Source organism: Podarcis bocagei (assembly GCF_964188305.1).
Source record: "Podarcis bocagei genome assembly, chromosome: 7".
In the NCBI taxonomy this organism is placed as follows: Eukaryota; Metazoa; Chordata; class Lepidosauria; order Squamata; family Lacertidae; genus Podarcis; species Podarcis bocagei.
The window spans coordinates 56318812-56336302 of record NC_138132.1 but is presented as its reverse complement, the minus strand read 5'-3'; the positions used below and the strand labels follow the sequence as shown (position 1 = coordinate 56336302).

General features: G+C 44.0%; 2 protein-coding genes across 2 annotated transcripts in view; one reads left to right on the top strand and one right to left on the bottom strand.

Annotated features, from left to right (window-relative positions):
* Positions 1 to 17491, top strand: part of LOC308591485 (tigger transposable element-derived protein 1-like) — a gene marked incomplete at its 3' end in the record, with an annotated part of 500687 nt that overhangs the window by 335447 nt on the left and 147749 nt on the right. The gene's annotated exons all lie outside the window — the stretch shown is intronic.
* Positions 1 to 17491, bottom strand: part of SLC6A2 (solute carrier family 6 member 2) — a 53823-nt gene that overhangs the window by 17954 nt on the left and 18378 nt on the right. Inside the window, exons 4-8 of the mRNA XM_081201178.1 lie at positions 15904 to 16144; positions 9533 to 9671; positions 7675 to 7809; positions 4195 to 4298; positions 341 to 465 (exon numbers count right to left, since the gene is read on the bottom strand). Coding sequence (XP_081057304.1) covers positions 341 to 465; positions 4195 to 4298; positions 7675 to 7809; positions 9533 to 9671; positions 15904 to 16144 — 744 coding nt within the window. The remainder of the gene's footprint in view (positions 1 to 340; positions 466 to 4194; positions 4299 to 7674; positions 7810 to 9532; positions 9672 to 15903; positions 16145 to 17491) is intronic.

The window sequence follows — 17491 nt, the reverse complement described above, 5'->3', positions numbered from 1 at the left end:
GCCTTCTGTGGGAGTGAGCTCCATAGATTAACCATGCACTGTGTAAAGAAGGGCTTTCTTTGGTAGAATCTACACACATATTAAAAATGCTTTTTTAAAAAAAACGTTTTGAATAATACATTGAATTTTGCATAGCCCACTGTTGCCATCTAGTGTCATGCTTGTATATTGCACTTTACAACACATTTCAAACTGTGTAGATGAGTCATTTATCTGTCCTGAATTCTGCAACATTCAGATTCATTGGCTGTATCCTGTCATGTGGCATTTTCAACTAAAAAGGAGAGGTGCATAGGTTTATGTAGTTTGAAACGAGGAAAGTGTGCAGATGCATTCTTACCTTCGGTGGCCACATCTTGAATTTTGACTTTGTATACATGTGCCATGTAGCCCAGTATAGAAAAAATGGCAAATCCAGAGATGAAGCTAGTGACACAATTGATCGTACTGGTCATCAGCGCATCCCTAGGAGCAATCAGGAGATGATGAAAAGGCAGCAAGCAGATCCCAGTGCCAAACCCAGTTAAGAACCTCATGCAATGTCATTTTAGTAGAGCTAAACACAAATTTGAAGTACTGGATACAATTTGACTACTGTTTTTTAATGCCACCACCCAGCATCAATTTACACCAAGATCATCAAATTCTGCTGACCAAAGCATCTGTTTTGAGGTGACAACTTGTGGTAGATTGCAATTTTGAGTGAACTGGTGTCAGTGTGTTAATACTCCGAGTGTCAGGAACAGAAGGCTCAGGTAGAGTCAATGGGCCTTGTCCGAGTGAAAATAAATCTCAAGAGATCTCCACACCACTTCGGTATAGTGGTTAAAGTGTTAAGACGATGAGCCAGGTGACACGTGTTCAAATTCCTACTCAGCCTCAAAAATCACTCAGTAGTGCTGTACTGAAAATGTACGGAAACTTTAGTGAAAAGCTTATGGGTAGAGTGCTTTCCTCACTTTCAAGGAGGCCACTGGATAGATAGATAGATAGATAGATAGATAGATAGATAGATAAATAAATAGATAGATATAGATATATATCCCAGACTTGTAGAGTGTAATGATTCTAAAGGAATTTTGAAATGACCTGCAGATGAAGCAGAAAGAAACAGAAGGCGCTTTCATGAGGGAAGAAAATTTTTGGGAAATTGCAGGGCAGGTTTTCACCACCATTGGGTGATTGTGGGACAACCAGTCCCCATCAGTTTATTCTAGCACACAAGGTTGTTGTGAGGGGGATAAATGAAGTGGAAAGAGCAGGGACATCTCAATACATTTGGTTAGCTGAGGCAAAGGGCAAAATGGTTCCACCTTCCAATTCCAGAAACAGAAGGTGGTGAGAATGGCAATAGGCCAAGATCCTACAGCAGCACCCGAGGAGAGGGCAGAGGGCAGGCCATACAGCCAACACAACTGTCTCCTCAGGCTCCTTGTCATTACTGCCTTACCCCCAGAGTAATATAAATTGAAATGGTCTCAGGACCAAACATTGTTTGAGAGCGGAGGTGGCAAACCTGTGGCCCACCAGATGTTGTTGGACCACAACTCCCATCACCCTTGACCATTGCCTATTGTGGCTGGGGCTGATGGAAGTTGGAGTCCATCTGGGGACCACTTTCCCTGCATCAATTCTAAGGGCTATATATATGGAAGAGAGTGAATGACACGAGCCATAGAGAGGAAGACAGGATTATAAATCTTTGAAGAATTTAATGCAATACTGAATATCGCCTCAAGCAGTTTTTATCCAGGGTGGGGTGGCATCCCCACTCTGTTTTAGATGTTTCATGGCAAATTTACTCAGATTACAGGATAAAAGCAATTATGCAGGAAACGGTTTTCTCTCTCTCTCATTTTAAAGGCATGCTTCCTAGTGATTGGTTAATGGTAATCTAATTGCAAAAAAAAGGCAGATGGTTGTCATTTGGATAACTGCATGTGATTGCAGGTGTTGCTTGTGCTGCAAGATGATGCCCATTCATTGTCACAGTGGAATATCTTACTTGGAAATCTAAAGCCCAGTTCAAATCTGAAACAAACAAAATAGCAGACTGCCAAAGCCACTATTTGCTTCATTGTGGCATTGTGAATTTTGCGGAACATGAAGAGTCTGGTGGATCAGGCCCATGGCCCATCTAGTCCAGCATCCTGTTCTCAGTCACCAACCAGATGCCTGTGGGAAATGCACAAGCAGGACCCGATCACAAGAGCCCTCTCCTGTCCTGCGGTTTCCAGCAACTCCTATTCAGAAGTGTAACTGCCTCCAATTGTGTGTAGCCATTGTGGCTTACCAAAGACAGGTACCATAACTTCAGTGGAACAGACACACTGGTCCAAATCTCTTGCACTGACACCAGTTTGGAGGATGCATGAAAATATGAATGGTTCTGTGGAGGGAGGGAACTACACATAGCCACTCTGGGGCAGTTATCCATCCTAAATGACCATCAACCATTGGTTTGGGAAACCAATGGCCCTCCAGATGTTTTTTGCCTCAGCCAATATAGCAATGGTCAGGGATGATGGGAGTTGTGGTCCAGCAACTGCCACGTATTCATGTGCAGTTTCTGGGAGCATCATCTGAATCCTTCACCAGGTACCACTGCCATAAGAGTTTAGGCTAGTGGTGAATGGGGAGAAAGCCCCAGAGGTGGAATGTTTTTCCACCAGAGGCTCATCTGCTGCCAAATTTAATTACTTTTGCCCAGGCAGCTGCGTTATGTGACCCATGAGAGCAACAAAATAACCAGACTGTACAACGGTGATGGGATAAAATCAGGCCAAATCTTTATTGGCAGCAGCAGGCTGGGCAAGGGATGGCATGGCATTGGGTCCCAGGATCAGTTCATCATTCCACAAGCCCCATGTTGATGGAATGGATCCGCAGGTTTTGGATCGCTCCAAACCTGTACAACAGGAGTCAGCCAGTGTTGAACCTTGCCATGGTGCAAGCAAGCAAGGTCTCACTGGGGGACCAGGGTACATATTCCAACCAGGCAGATACCAAACTCTTGTTTGGGTTTGCCGTGGTCAATCCTCCCCTCAGGCCCCTTATGGGGGAGCCCTATACTATGTTGATCCTGACCAATGCCATTTCTGCCCTCATACAAACAATGTTCTTCTGCTTAACAAAAGAAAGCCGTAATTTCACTGAGGGAAAGGTGAAAAAAATCCCCAAACAAGTGCCAATCAGGTTGAGAGAAAAGAAAATAATTTCTGGCCCTGTCAACCAATGACCCAAATTTGCTCAGTGAAGGCTCTAACCCGAGGGTGGGCGAGATGCTGTCAAAGCAAAATGGCTGTGGCATCCAGGGGAAGCAGCCTAATATAGGCTTTCCCCTCCCCTCTGCAGCAAAAGCTCATGGGCCAGCTTTTTCCCATGAGCCCCTCTCACAGATAAGAAACCTTGCCCAGTATTTTGCTGCAAATCTAGGGGCCACAGTGACGCTGGGCAAAAGCAACATGTGCTTATTGGTAATGGAACGGGGGCTTAGATGCCGCACAAAGATCTTGATATTTACTCAACCCTGCTATTCTTTTAACAGGTTTCCTGTCTCTAAGTGATGTGATACCTTCCAGAATGAGAGACTGCATGCCCCTGCAAAGCCAGTCACCAGGGAAGAACATTAGGATAAAGTAGTTGCTCTTTTGGACTTTGCATAGGCTTTTTATTGGCTGGTGTGGGAAACGAGATATTGGACTAGCTGGGTCCAGTAAGGTTCTTAAGTTCAGTAACCTCAGGAATGAATACCTTCTTTCCAGAACAATGACAGCACTGTACAGACATGCATGCAAACATAGGAAGCTGACTAATACTGAGTCAGACCATTGGTCCATCTAGCTTAGCATTGTCTTCACTGACTGGTGTGGCTCACCAGGGTTTCAAGCAGAGGTCTCTCCCAGCCCTACCTGGCTTGACCCTTAGAGCTTCTGCATGCAAAGCAGGCATTCTACCACTGAGCCACATAACTCTAGGAAGCTCACAAGCCAAGGCCTTGTTTTGACCTTTCCCTGCTAATTTCCCCAGTTTGTGGAATGTAAAGGTAGACTGGCTCTGTACATTATTATTAAGAACATCAACACTTAAATGAAAATAAAATTGTCAAACAATCAAAAATATGTTTTCCTCATCTATTTAAACAAATAAAATTGATTACAGGGACATGAGTAGGTTTACAGCATTGTGGCTTACCTGTAGCAGTTGTTGTCGAATCTATTGTAGCTGGCAAAGGCAATTAAGACCCCAAACCCAGCCCCTAAGGAGTAAAATATTTGTGTGGCTGCATCAATCCATACCTGCATAAGGAGAACAGAGGAAGGTAGTTTGTGGATTATAGCAAAATTGAGCAACAACAACAACAACTGTATTTTCAATTATATAATTTGTTTGGGGAGGGGAGGAGCCATTTCATGGATTTAAAACTAAGAAATAGGGGAAAGCTCTGCTGAAATCCAGAAAGCATAGGTGAGCAAGAATTTGAGCCCAGGTGCCCTACTTTAGTATTTTTAAGGACAAGGGACAGGCACATCTGTGGCATGAAGCAGAGGAGGAAAACTGGGCTCCTGAGGGCAGACTGATAGGCAAATCTGTCACTCTCAGTTCTTCTCCATTTCTCATTTTTCCAGTGTTCACTTCCAAATCACTTTGCTAATGATTATGATTTTTTTAAAAAAAGAAGTCCTCATGAAAATTCATTGGCATTTTGGTGCAAATTTCTTCTAATATACATATGCTTGTATGCATTTGCCTAAATTGCAAACGAGGTGATTTTTGCCACTAACAGATGCATTTTTGTGAACACTTTGCCCCCAACATATGCATTTTGTATGCATTACTTGGCTGGACAACTGCATTACAAAATTCGGAGAAGCATGTTATTTAAAATAGCAGCTGCGTTCAGGTTTGTGTATTGCATTGGAAAGTGCACCCTTAAGGTTTAGACATGTTTGAGTGGGGGAGAAGATGGTCCTTAATGTATCTTTTTACTAGGAGAGACTGTGCCCTCCAGACAATTTGGATGAAAACTCCCCCGTGCTGGCTGGGGCTGATGGGAGCTGGCCTAGAAAACATCTGGAGGGCACCATGTCAGTGAAGGCTACTCTAGGCCATTAATGGATGGGAAAGTTGGCACCAGCACTCAAAAACTGAACCTGGAAACAAACAGGTAACCAATAAAAATGCTATAGGACTGGGGATATGTGACACAGAATTCAAGCAGAGGATCGCTGGACTCAGGCAATGAGTAATACAAAACAATCACAAGACGAGACGTCATGGACATCCAATGAAGCTGAATGTTGGTCGATAGATGAAATAACTTCTTCACACAGTTATGGGACAATGGAACTCCCTCCCACAGGAGGCGGTGAGGGCCAGTGAGGATTAGACAATTCATTGAGGAAAAGGCTATCAATGGCTACTAGCTTTGCCTCCAGGCAGCAAATGCCTTTCAATATCAAATACTAGAAACCATAAGAGGGGAGCGTGCTCTTATGCTCAGGTCCTGCTTGTGGGCGAGAATAAGATGCTGGTATGATTATATGGTTAGATGGACCTTTGGCTCGATCCAGCAGGCTCTTCTGATGCTCTTATTTTCACTGGTTGACACCAAGCGTGATGTACCTAGCAATTACTGTGCCCTAGGTGAGGGGTAAGGAAACTGTATCTCTCCAGAGGTTGCTCCCATCTTCCCTTATCATTAGCCATGGTGGCTGGAGCTGCTGTGAGCTGGAGTCCAACAACATTCAGAGGCCCACAGGTATGCCAACCTAGGGCCCATGTTATATGTACATGTCAGTCTGTACTTTTTAAAAAAGTCATTCCAATGGGCAGATATTACATCTGATTCAACCTTAAAGGTAAAGGTAAAGGCACCCCTGACCATTAGGTCCAGTCGTGGCCGACTCTGGGGTTGCGGCGCTCATCTCACTTTATTGGCTGAGGGAGCCGGCGTACAGCTTCCGAGTCATGTGGCCAGCATGACTAAGCCGCTTCTGGCGAACCAGAGCAGTGCACGGAAATGCCGTTTACCTTCCTGCTGAAGCGGCACCTATTTATCTACTTGCACTTTGACGTGCTTTCGAACTGCTAGGTTGGCAGGAGCAGGGACAGAACAATGGGAGCTCACCCCATCACGGAGATTCGAACCGCCAACCTTCTGATCAGCAAGTCCTAGGCTCTGTGGTTTAACCCACAGTGCCACCCGCATCCTGATTCAACCTTAAGCCACATCTAATTCAGATAATTTGTTCCACCATAACCGTTCCCTGACCTTCCATTCCCCCCACACCAATAAATTTACTTCCTGCATGGTTTAAGCTTAAAACTCTTTTATTTCTCACCTCTGACACATGCCATATGCATTTAAAAATAAATCCATCTGTTGTTCTTGCTTTAATTCCAAGTACACCACAGCTGCAGGCTGCAATCTACATTTGTGCTATATGTTGACTTCAACAGCACTAGTACTACACAGAGCTGTTTACCCAAAACTACTTCAAGTTTCCTAAATATTTTCCCAAGAGGTGCCAGCCAGTCTCTTCTTCTAAGCTTCAGCATTGCGTCATTGCAAGCATTACTACGCCATTGTGGTAATGCATGATTCTTGCTGGCAAACAATCATAGGCAGATTTATAGCCTGAGGAAGAGAAAAACAACCAGGGCACCCACAAACACTAAAGTATTTGCAGGAAGCTCTTCGCAGAGAACAATGAGGAAGGGAGACACACTCTTCCTGGCATCTCAGATTTCACTGGGTAGCTACTGCTGCTCCTTTTGTGAAAGAGACACTAGATGTCTGCAGGACAGCAATTCATTCATTGCTGGGGAGCCAATGAGGTTACTACTTCCTGCCATAGGCATTCCAGACGCAGGGATTCATTGTTCAGTATCAGGTACCTTTGAGAAGATATGGGATAACCCCAGAGAATAGCAAATACGAAGCAGCTTGAATTGGGCCTGGAAATGAACAGCAAACAGACAAAGCTGTGACTTAGGTCCACCAAGCCACCCAGTTCTAAAAGGCAGAGGTTCATCTTGAATTACCTAAATAACACATCTGTTAAGTACATGACCCTTAACAGATGCAATTCCCTAGCATCTCTAAGCATGAGTGCACATGGAAAGCTCTTGATACAACATGGTTTACTGAATTTTGTTGTTGTTAATTAAGAAGATAAGAAGAGCCTGCTGGGTCAGGCTGATGACTCATCTAGGTCAGCATCCTCTTCTCACACTGGCCACCTGGATGCCTCTGAGATCCCAAGCACAAGAGAACTCTCCTCACCTGTGATTTCCAGCAACTGGTGTACAGAAGCATTACTATCTTGGACCATCACCATAATGGCTGCTAGCCACTGATATCTTTATCCATGAACTTGTCCAATCCTCTTTCAAATCCACCCATGATGGTGGTCATCACTGCCTCCTGTGGGGGTGTGTGTGAGTTCCATTGCTTAACCATGCAATATATGAAGAGGTGCTTTATTTAGCCAGACCTCCATCTGTCAACATTCAGCCTCGTTGGATGTCCAAGTGTTCTATTATTATGAAAGAGGCATAAAACATCTCTCTAGCCAATGATAAATCAACTGCATGTGAATGAACAAACTTGATTTGTTACTGTAATCTCCTTTTCAATGTTAAATGCAAAGGTTGAAACCAAGCACTCACTGTGGCTTCTTTTAATCTTCTAAAGTCAATGTTGAGGTATGCTTTGATTCCATCATACGCACCAGGCAATGTCAGTCCATGGATTAACAGTACGGATAAAACAACGTAAGGCAATGTGGCTGTTATCCATACAACCTATTAAGTTAAGACAAGCAACAAAAACAATTGATCTGTCTTTTGAATGGCAAAGACAGCATTACTACTGCAATAATAATAATAACAATAATAATTTATTACTTATACACCACCCATCTGGCCAGGCCTCCCCAGCCACTCTGGGTGGCTCCCAACAGAATACTAAAAGCACAAAAAAACATCAAACATTAAAACTTCCCTAAACATGGCTGCCTTCAGATGTTTTCTAAAAGTTAGATAGTTGTTTATTTCCTTGACATCTAATGGGAGGGCGTTCCAAGGGATGGATGCCACTACCGAGAAGGCCCTCTGTCTGGTTCCCTGTAACCTCACTTCTCGCAGTGAGGGAACCGCCAGAAGGCCCTTGGGAGCTGGACCTCATTGTCCAGGCTGAATGATGGAGGTGGAGACGCTCCTCTTTGACTACTTTTTTCTTTGTTAAAAAAGAAATGCAACTAACCATTTGAACAGCATCTTTCCATTCAGTATAGTGGGGTAGGAGATCTGGGAGGAAAATTCACATCTGGCAACCAATGTGCCCCTTTGGTTTCAGATAATACATGGGTAGATGAGTCTTAAAAGCCTGAGGCACAAATTTTCATGGCCCTCTAGTGGCTATGATGGCTCACGTAGCAGTATTTAGCACCAACTCTGGGAGTGTATATTCGATTCTGGTCAAACTAAACCTCCTAGAGCAAAATATACATCAGGACAAGGTTGTCTTGCTCCCCATTCGTTTCTCCCTTCTGCTTTTCATGTATAAAGAAAGACTGAACTAAGCAGAATTTGCCATTAAGTCTAAATGCAGGAAATTGTGGCTTGATCTAACTGTGGTTACATAAAACAAACCTCAATCAAACCATGTTCAGTCTCTGGCACCTAATCAAGGGAGGCTATGGAAGTCTGAACAGGTATCTGGATATAGCCTGGGTAATTTGGAATGGATGATGGGGACAAAGAAGCTGAAACTTAATTGAGACAATACAAAAGTGTGGTGAGTGGGGTAAGGTCAGTCTTAGATGGGTTGAGGCTGTCAGGAGCTAGAGTCAAATGTAGGTCAGCAATCAACCCAGAGTCAGTGAAGTTAACTCTTTATTCCAGAAGCCATAACAGCAACTCTTTCCAGTAGGTTTTGTTCTAACAAGGCAAATGCAGGGACTGATTGATGGTCCCCGCCTTCCCTAAGGCTCCTCCTCCCAAACAGTTGCAAACTGTGCTCCACTCTCTTCATTTTTCTCTGTGTTCTAGGAGACCCAAGGGGAAGGGAAGCTGGCCACAGCAGGAGGGGGAGACTCCCTGGCTTCTTCAACAGTCTGCCTCTCTGTCTTCTGGCTCCACTCTCCTCCAGCCTCTGCTTCTGCCTCAGAGTCTGAGCTGCCCTCTGCCATAACCTCTTCCTGCTCACCAACCCTGTTACCTTTTTGGCTTCTGACCTTGGGGGTTCCCCAGCTGGTGCCTCCCACCACAACGCTGCATCCAGCCAGTTCATGACAGGCTCACAGTTTAGGGGGTACTCCACTGCTTGGCATAGCATCAGAGAAGGTAAAGAAAGGGTGGAAGCTGCATGAACCACTGTGTGCCTATGTGTCTGGAATACAAAGCATGGCTTGAAAGTAGACAGTGTTCTGTGCAAACCATGGTTTGATGTTACATCTGAACCACCAAAACCCTAATAGAAAAGCCCTTTTTAAAGAAAAAATGTATGAGGAAAATATTTGCCAACCTTTCCTGAAGTCTTCACACCTTTCCACAGGCTGAAGAAAACAGTGATCACCACAACCACGAGACACAGTGTGAGCTGCCATTGGGGCAAGCCGATATCATGAATCCCCCGGCTTAGGTGAAGCTGTAGAACTCTCCGCCTAAGCAAAAAGAGACAGAAGAGGGATTGAGTTAGATCCTTTTGTATGGAAAAACAATCACTAACTGGCTCCACACTTATTTGAAGTGGTGTGACTTGGTTTCAGCAAAGCGTGTCCTCCCTAAAAGAGGGCACAAGTTGCAGTGAGACCTGGACACTGTGGGTGGGTTAATTGGACAGCCACAACACCTGACTGGTAGGTCCCTCGTTGCTGGGCTTAATCTGGCCAATGGGGTGCAGTCTAAACAGATCAAGGGACCTATATATACCTATGCACGTGGCCCAGAGCTTCCTCTTTCGGCTCATGCATTGGAACACCCACCAACCTCTCCCTATATTTAGGGTATTTTGTGATTGACCTTGCTATGCCATCGTGCGTCGTCTGTCGCTGGGACAGGGGCACGGCAGGAATTTTCCCCACTTGGCTGATTGGCTGTTGCCATTTGGGTTTCGTTTGCCGCATAGCAAATCGTCACAACTTGTAAGGTTGCAGATAGGCACTGGTTCAGGTGATAGGGATGGGAGAACAGTCTCGCCATCCCTATGTGAAGGGTATTCTGTTAAAGGAATCCAGGGACTCAACTTGGTTTGGTCAACCCCCGAGAGGGGGTTGTGCCCATGCCTGAGTCCAGGGGAGCATCTGGGGAGTGGACATAGTCTGTTCCTAGGCTTTCCACCTACCTCAGGTGTTCACCCTTGGCGGACCTATGATAGAGCTCTGGGTCAGTGCTACCTGCAAGGGTGCAGGGAACTAGCCGAACCAGAGCTTATGCAACCACTCACTTTTTGTAATCAATAAAGTTGTGGCCAACTTTCAGCCAAAAACCAAAACTAAAATTTGAGTCAAATGTGTGTTTATTTAGGGGGGAGGTCTCTGGGTCTGAACACACAAACAGTGAACTGTTTGTCAAGATCAGGTCTCATCAAGAGGTCTGAAAAACATAGAAGTAAAAACAAAGAGAAAGTAATACACAGCTTGATGTCAGGACTGGACATCTAGGTTTCCTAGATTGGAGGGGGAGCTCTCCTGCACCCCCCAGGCATATTTTGTCATTCCTCTTAAGCAACGATGTAGGCCATGTTCAGCGGTGAGCTAGTAATCAATTTCTGGCAGTTTACTCAGGGATTGTTGCAAAGGACGCTGGACTAGGTGGATCTCTTTTTGCCCCATCAAGACATTTCTTGTGTCCTTAAGCAAAAATACATACTCAAGTGGGTCACTTTACACAGGTTTTGCCTTAGCTGTGAAAATACCCCGGATATACGCTCTTGCTTTAGAGTTGGGGTGTGGAACCTCTGGCCCAGAAGGGTAAATTCATCCCTCCAAGCCCAAGACCCTAAAATGAGCCTCTTGGATCAGGCCCATGACCCATCTAGTCCAGCATCCTTTTCTCATAGTGGAGAGAACTTTTAAAAAAATGAAAGCTAAGAGTTCACACACACACACCCCCCGCCGTGGTGTTGCAAATGCTCCCATGAATTTGTTGCCCTGGGCAAAGTGCACCGTTTATTCTCCCATAAATACATCTCGCGGGACGCGGGTGGTGCTGTGGGTTAAACCAAAGAGCCTATGACTTGCCGATCAGAAGGTCGGCGGTTCGAATCCCCACGACGGGGTGAGCTCCCGTTGCTTGGTCCCTGCTCCTGCCAACCTAGCAGTTCAAAAGCACCTCAAAGTGCAAGTAGATAAATAGGTACTGCTCCAGCGGGAAGGTAAACGGCGTTTCTGTGCACTGCTCTGGTTTGCCAGAAGCAGCTTAGTCATGCTGGCCATATGACCCGGAAGCTGTCCGCCAGCTCCCTTGGCCAATAAAGCGAGATGAGCGCCGCAACCCTAGAGTCGGTCACAACTGGACCTAATGGTCAGGGGTCCCTTTACCTTTAAATACATCTCATTTCCCCTCCCAGAGCTACAATACTAGAGTGATTTAAACAGTCAATCCCTCTTGCCAGGGGACTCTGGAAATGGTAGCTTGGTGAGGCAAACAGAGGGTTAGGATTGTAGTTTGTAGTGCTCTGGGGGGAAATAGGGGTCTCATTACAACTCTCAGCAGCCTTAGCAAATTACATTTCCCAGGACTCGGGGGGGCATGGCTGTTTAATGGAGTATGATACAGCTTTATATACATGGTATAGATGGAGCCTTAGAGACCTCTGGCAAAAAAAAGAATAGATTATGGTCATTAGGGATACAAACGAAACCCAAGACCCTTAGATTGCCCTCTATTGTGGATTCAATTTTTCCTTTGTGAGTTGTATTGAAAGTCCACGCTTTATGTCGTCGTTAAAAGGACATGAAGCCTAAACAGGAAACAGAATTTAAAAGAATGTGAAATGCCTTGATGAGTTGTGCCCACTTTGTTTTTCAATCTTGGTCTTTAAGATGGAGCCAGAAAAAACAAACACCCTACTCTTAAACACATGACGTAGAAACCATATCTCTATAGATATTGTTCAGAGATTTTCTCCTCTCCTGGGGGATAACTCAGTAAAATAATTTCTCAGTTTTCACCACCCACAAATTTGCATGTGGAAAATAATAGGTTCAAACCCTCTCTTGCAGCTGTTTCAAGCTTAAGATATGGCTGAAGGGAATTGCTTTCAGAGTAATGAAGCTGAGGCATGCTGGGACAGAGAGGCAATGGGGACACATTTTTCAAAAAAAGATCCCAGAAGTTATCTCAAAACTGTCTCTATAGAACAGTGATTAGGGACATAGCTCAGTGGTAGAACATCTGATTGGATGCAGAAGGTGCATCTCCAGGTAGAGATGGGAGAGACACCTGGAGAAACCCTGGAGAGCCGCTGCCAATGGACTGACCAGGTATAATGATGCCTCCTATGTTTTCATGGACCAATTGCATGTGAGCTTTGGTATGCACAGCTGTATGAAGGCTTCCACTTCGAAGTCGTTTCTGTCAGCACATGGATTCAGGGGCACAGCCTAACAGCTGTGAATCAGACTATAAAAGTGTCCCTCCAAACTTCTGATTTTTTTAAAAAATATTTTTATTAAATTTTATCCATATAACCCAAATAACAAAACAGAACTTCATGAGACAAACACATAAAAACCAAACCAAACCAAACCAAGGTTAATGTGGGATGTTACATTTGCAAGAAGAAAATGATAAAGCTGTTCTTGGTTGTTTTTATCTACAGCACAGCCTTCCCCATTTCCCCCATGCCCTAGATCATGCCTTCATTCCTTTTCATATCTTTAGGCACAAGACAAAAACATTCCACTTCCCCAAGGCATTCAGCTAATTAAACAATCTATGGCCTTTTAAACTGTGTGAAGGTTATTGTGTGTTACTATAGTATGTATGGGAGAAAGGCGATGGCAAACCTAGACAGCATCTTAAAAAGCAGAGACATCACCTTGCCAACAAAGGTCCGTATAGTTAAAGCCATGGTTTTCCCAGTAGTGATGTATGGAAGTGAGGGCTGGACCATCAAGAAGGCTATCACCCAAGAATGGATGCTTTTGAATTCTGGTGCTGGAGGAGACTCTTGAGAGTCCCATGGACTGCAAGAAGATCAAACGTATCCATTCTTAAGGAAATCAGCCCTGAGTGCTCACTGGAAGGACAGATCATGAAGCTGAGGCTCCAATACTTTGGCCACCTCATGAGAAGACACCCTGGAAAAGACCCTGATGTTGGGAAAGATGGAGGGCACAAGGAGAAGGGGACAACAGAGGTTGAGATGGTTGGACAGTGTTCTCGAAGCTACAAACATGAGTCTGACCAAACTGCGGGAGGCAGTGGAAGACAGGAGTGCCTGGCGTGCTCTGGTCCATGGGGTCACAAAGAGTCGGACACAACTAAACGACTAAACAACATAGTATGTATTCTTGTGTTGTTATATTGTAAACCTCCCTGTGATCCTCAGATGAAGGGCAGTATATAAATTTAATTAATAATAATAATAACTAATGGCAAAACCATTATGAACATTCATTAGACCTCTGACCCTCCAGATGTCATCAGACACCAACTCCCATCAGCTCCAGCCAGCATGGCCAACAGTCAGGGAAGATGGAAGTTGTAGTCCAGTAACATCTGAAAGGTGCTAGATTAGAGACGGTAGGAGAAAATAGCTGCTTTTATTTTTATTATTTGTTTTTAGCATTATGTGGCATTTGATTATGCCTGTTGAAGCTTATCAAAATAATGAGGGGAAATGGTTAAAGATTTAAAGGTAATAAATGATCCCATGGTTCTAAAACTGGTCAATGTATTTGTTTGTCTTCTAAAAAGAAAACACATTAATACTACAATGCGAAACAGATTGTTAAACAAATAAACTTTGCTGAGAGGAAAATTGCTCCATCCCTGTGTTGTGAGGCCAACTTGAGTAAGGAGCACCACTTTCCGGACTTCTCTCTTGCATTATCTTTTTGATACAACTATAGAGGAAATAATAGAAAACACTACACGTCTATTTCCACTTCCACTGCCATAATTACTGCCTAGATCAAATAATAGAGACCTATGCATGTGTGTGTTGCAATAGACAGCCACTTAGTATTTTACATTGTGCCTTGGGTAGTAACAATCATGAATTCTGTGTCATTTAATAACACAGACCGAAAGGGGCTCAAAGATAATGAAACTGAAGCATCCACTAGGTCCCACAGATGTGTCAGCAGCAATCCACAAACAGTGGTATCAATGGCTACAAGAGGATCTGAATCGTCAATTGCTCCATCCTGAATACAGCATTCAGACTCAGGAAACTTATTTCCATTGTTGAGTGGGTTCAGGGGAACAAAGGGACACAGGAAGCTGACTCATACTCAGTCAAACTATTGGTTCTTCTAGCTCAGTATTGACTGGCAGCAGGTCTCAAAGTTTGCAGATAGGGTTCTCTTCCAGCCCTTCCAGGAGATATCAGGGGTTTAACTTGCCCCCTGGTTACTTTTTTCTCCCCTGAAAAGTAGATCGAGGAGACGGAGGATGGAAGAAGGGTACTCTTTCCCACTTCCACTTTCATCTCTATGTGCTTTTCAAGGTTCAGGTTAATTCTATTAGATAGAACTTTTATCCAGATCTCTTGAAAGCAAAGTTTGTGTACAGGTGCAATCATGCTTCTTGTCCCCAGGAAAAGCGGCTGATCTGGGGCAGAGGAAAAATAAGTGGATAGAGGCAGTGGTGTCCACAATACTCACTCAAAAATACGCAAGTGCCCCCATGCCAAAAAATGATTGGTGGGGCATGACTTAGGCTCCCTTCAGATTAGTGGAGAGGTTGGCAACAAGTCACTGATGCAATAAGAGTACATTTAGTGGTAGAGTAATGCTGGACGTGGGTGGCACTGTGGTGTAAACCACTGAGCCTAGGGCTTGCCGATCGGAAGGTCGGCAGTTCGAATCCCCGCAACAGGGTGAGCTCCCGTTGTTCGGTCCCAGCTCCTGCCAACCTAGCAGTTCGAAAGCACGTCAAAATGCAAGTAGATAAATAGGTACCGCTCTGGCGGGAAGGTAAACAGTGTTTCTGTGCACTGCTCTGATTTCACCAGAAGCGGCTTAGTCATGCTGGCCACATGACCCGGAAAAACTGTCTGTGGACAAACACTGGTTTCTCAGCCAGTAAAGCGAGATGAGCGCTGCAACCCCAGAGTTGTTCGCAACTGGACTTAACTGTCAGGGGTCCTTTACTTTTTTAAAAAATGCTGGATTGCCCACATATCAATCAGCTTTATTAGTCTTCCTGTGATGTTTCCCAAATGTTACAGCGTTATTGTTGCCTTGAGCTACAAAAGTGGGGGAAATGCACAAACCCAGGACAACTGTGGTATAAAAAGTTACAGGGTTTGAGCAAGAAGCTACAGGGCATGCACCAATTGTAAAAGAAGCAGCTTGGCCATCCCAAATTTTAGCAGGTTCAAATGATAATGAAAGTGAGATTGTGTAAAAAAAGGGAGATTGTGTATAACTATTGTGATAACCAGTGCTCCCCCCCCCAGGGTACTCAAGGGTACGCAGTACCGGCATCTTTTTTTTTTGGGGGGGGGGGTTGTTGTTAAAAAGTATGACACTTACTGTAACAACTTCATGCTAAATACTGGCACCTATTTCTCTAGAAAAAAAGCACTGGTGACAACCACCATGAGCACAAATCCTCATGAATGCATATTTAAAGGGATGTCAGAAGAGGCCCTTAAATACATCCCAGAGAAACTGCAAACTGTTTTCCAAAAGTGAAAGCCACAAGGAGCCCCAAACTTACTCATAAAATTCAGCTGCAGGAGTTATCTTGTACTTGGAATAAGTGGTTCCAGCGGCAAATGTTGAGGCATTGATGAGTTTGGGGTCTATGCAGTTGGGGCTGTTCCAGGGGTTGCCACACTTCGTCCAGGGAAGCTCCTCCAGTGTGAAGGATGCAAACAGATAATACAGAGACCAAGCTATGATAACGTTGTAGTAGAAACCCACGTATAGAGCTATGAGTATCACAGCATAGCCTACACCTGAAGACAAAGGAAAACCAGATTACACATGAAGCTGTAAGTCACATTAGGTTCATCTTCCTAGTGAGGGCTAGAAGAGAGTGGTATTGCTCATCACCCCAACCAACTATTTGCCAAATATTATTAACAATAATAATTTGACACCAAGGCGTTTGCTTGGTGCTGGGAAGCAAGATTGGCTTTCATTCAGGGTGGGGTACATAGGCTGGTCAATCAAGGCACAGCCTTTGTGTTTCCCTGCTTGTATTTCTGACCATATGGATGCCAAATTTAATTAAAAAATTGAGTTGGAAGGGATCTTGAAAGTAATCAAGTCCAGCCCTCTGCTCAAAGCAGAATCTGCAATGCAAGGTGCAACTGCAGAAACCCTGAGAGATGACTTGTCCAGTCTCTGCTTAAATACCTACAGCAGAAAACCGAGAGCCTTTTACTTGAAAGGTAGGGGAGAAATCACCATAATTAAAACAAGCAACCCAAATACTTATGCTAATTGCAAAAAAGCTAACATATTGTGAAAACATGTAAATTAACTTTTTAAGTAAAGTGCAGTGAATTATTGTAAACTGTAAATGCAAATAATTCATAGCATAGTTCTTCTCTTGGGTTTTTACAGCAGGGTCATGTTTTGCACTTATTATTATTATTATTCCTGCATTTCCTCCCAAAGGTGCCCAGCTACTGAAATATACAAAAATTCCAATAGTAGAAAGTAATAGCAACATTTGAAAGGCTCTTGCAAAGGTAACCTGTGACTTGTATGTTGGAATATTTGACAGCATTTAACAGTAGTGAAACAAACAGGCGTAAACTGATGATCTGACCAGTTAATTGATTGGCTTGTCAATCCTAGCAAAAATGTGTACAAAAGTAGTGTAAACCCAAACTGAAAATCCAGAATAGCACCCGTGGGGTATATTATTCTAGCATGTCATTAGAGTAAATTTGAGAAGCAAATCTGGACACAGCCTGCTATTTACAACAGCTGGGTGACACCCAAGTGGTTGAAGGCAGCCTTCTTATCCCAACATTTGAATGAATACTTCCACAGTGATTGCAGGGTACGCTCCTGGTGCCAAACACGGCGGGCTCACATCATTACCACCAAGTCCCAGATTTTACAGCACTGCCATTTATAGCTAATATTAGCCTGTCCTGTTTAATGTCTGTTTGCTTTCTGGTCCAAAGGGTCTTTCCAGGTGCATCAAACTAAAATTAGCCAATTTCTCTCTCTCCCTCCCCCTCCCCATTAGAAGTGTTTTTAACTAATTAGGAATAAACTGTTGGCTTATCATCACTACTAAAGATACAAATTCATGAAAAACCATGAAAATGAGAGCTCTGGAGCAG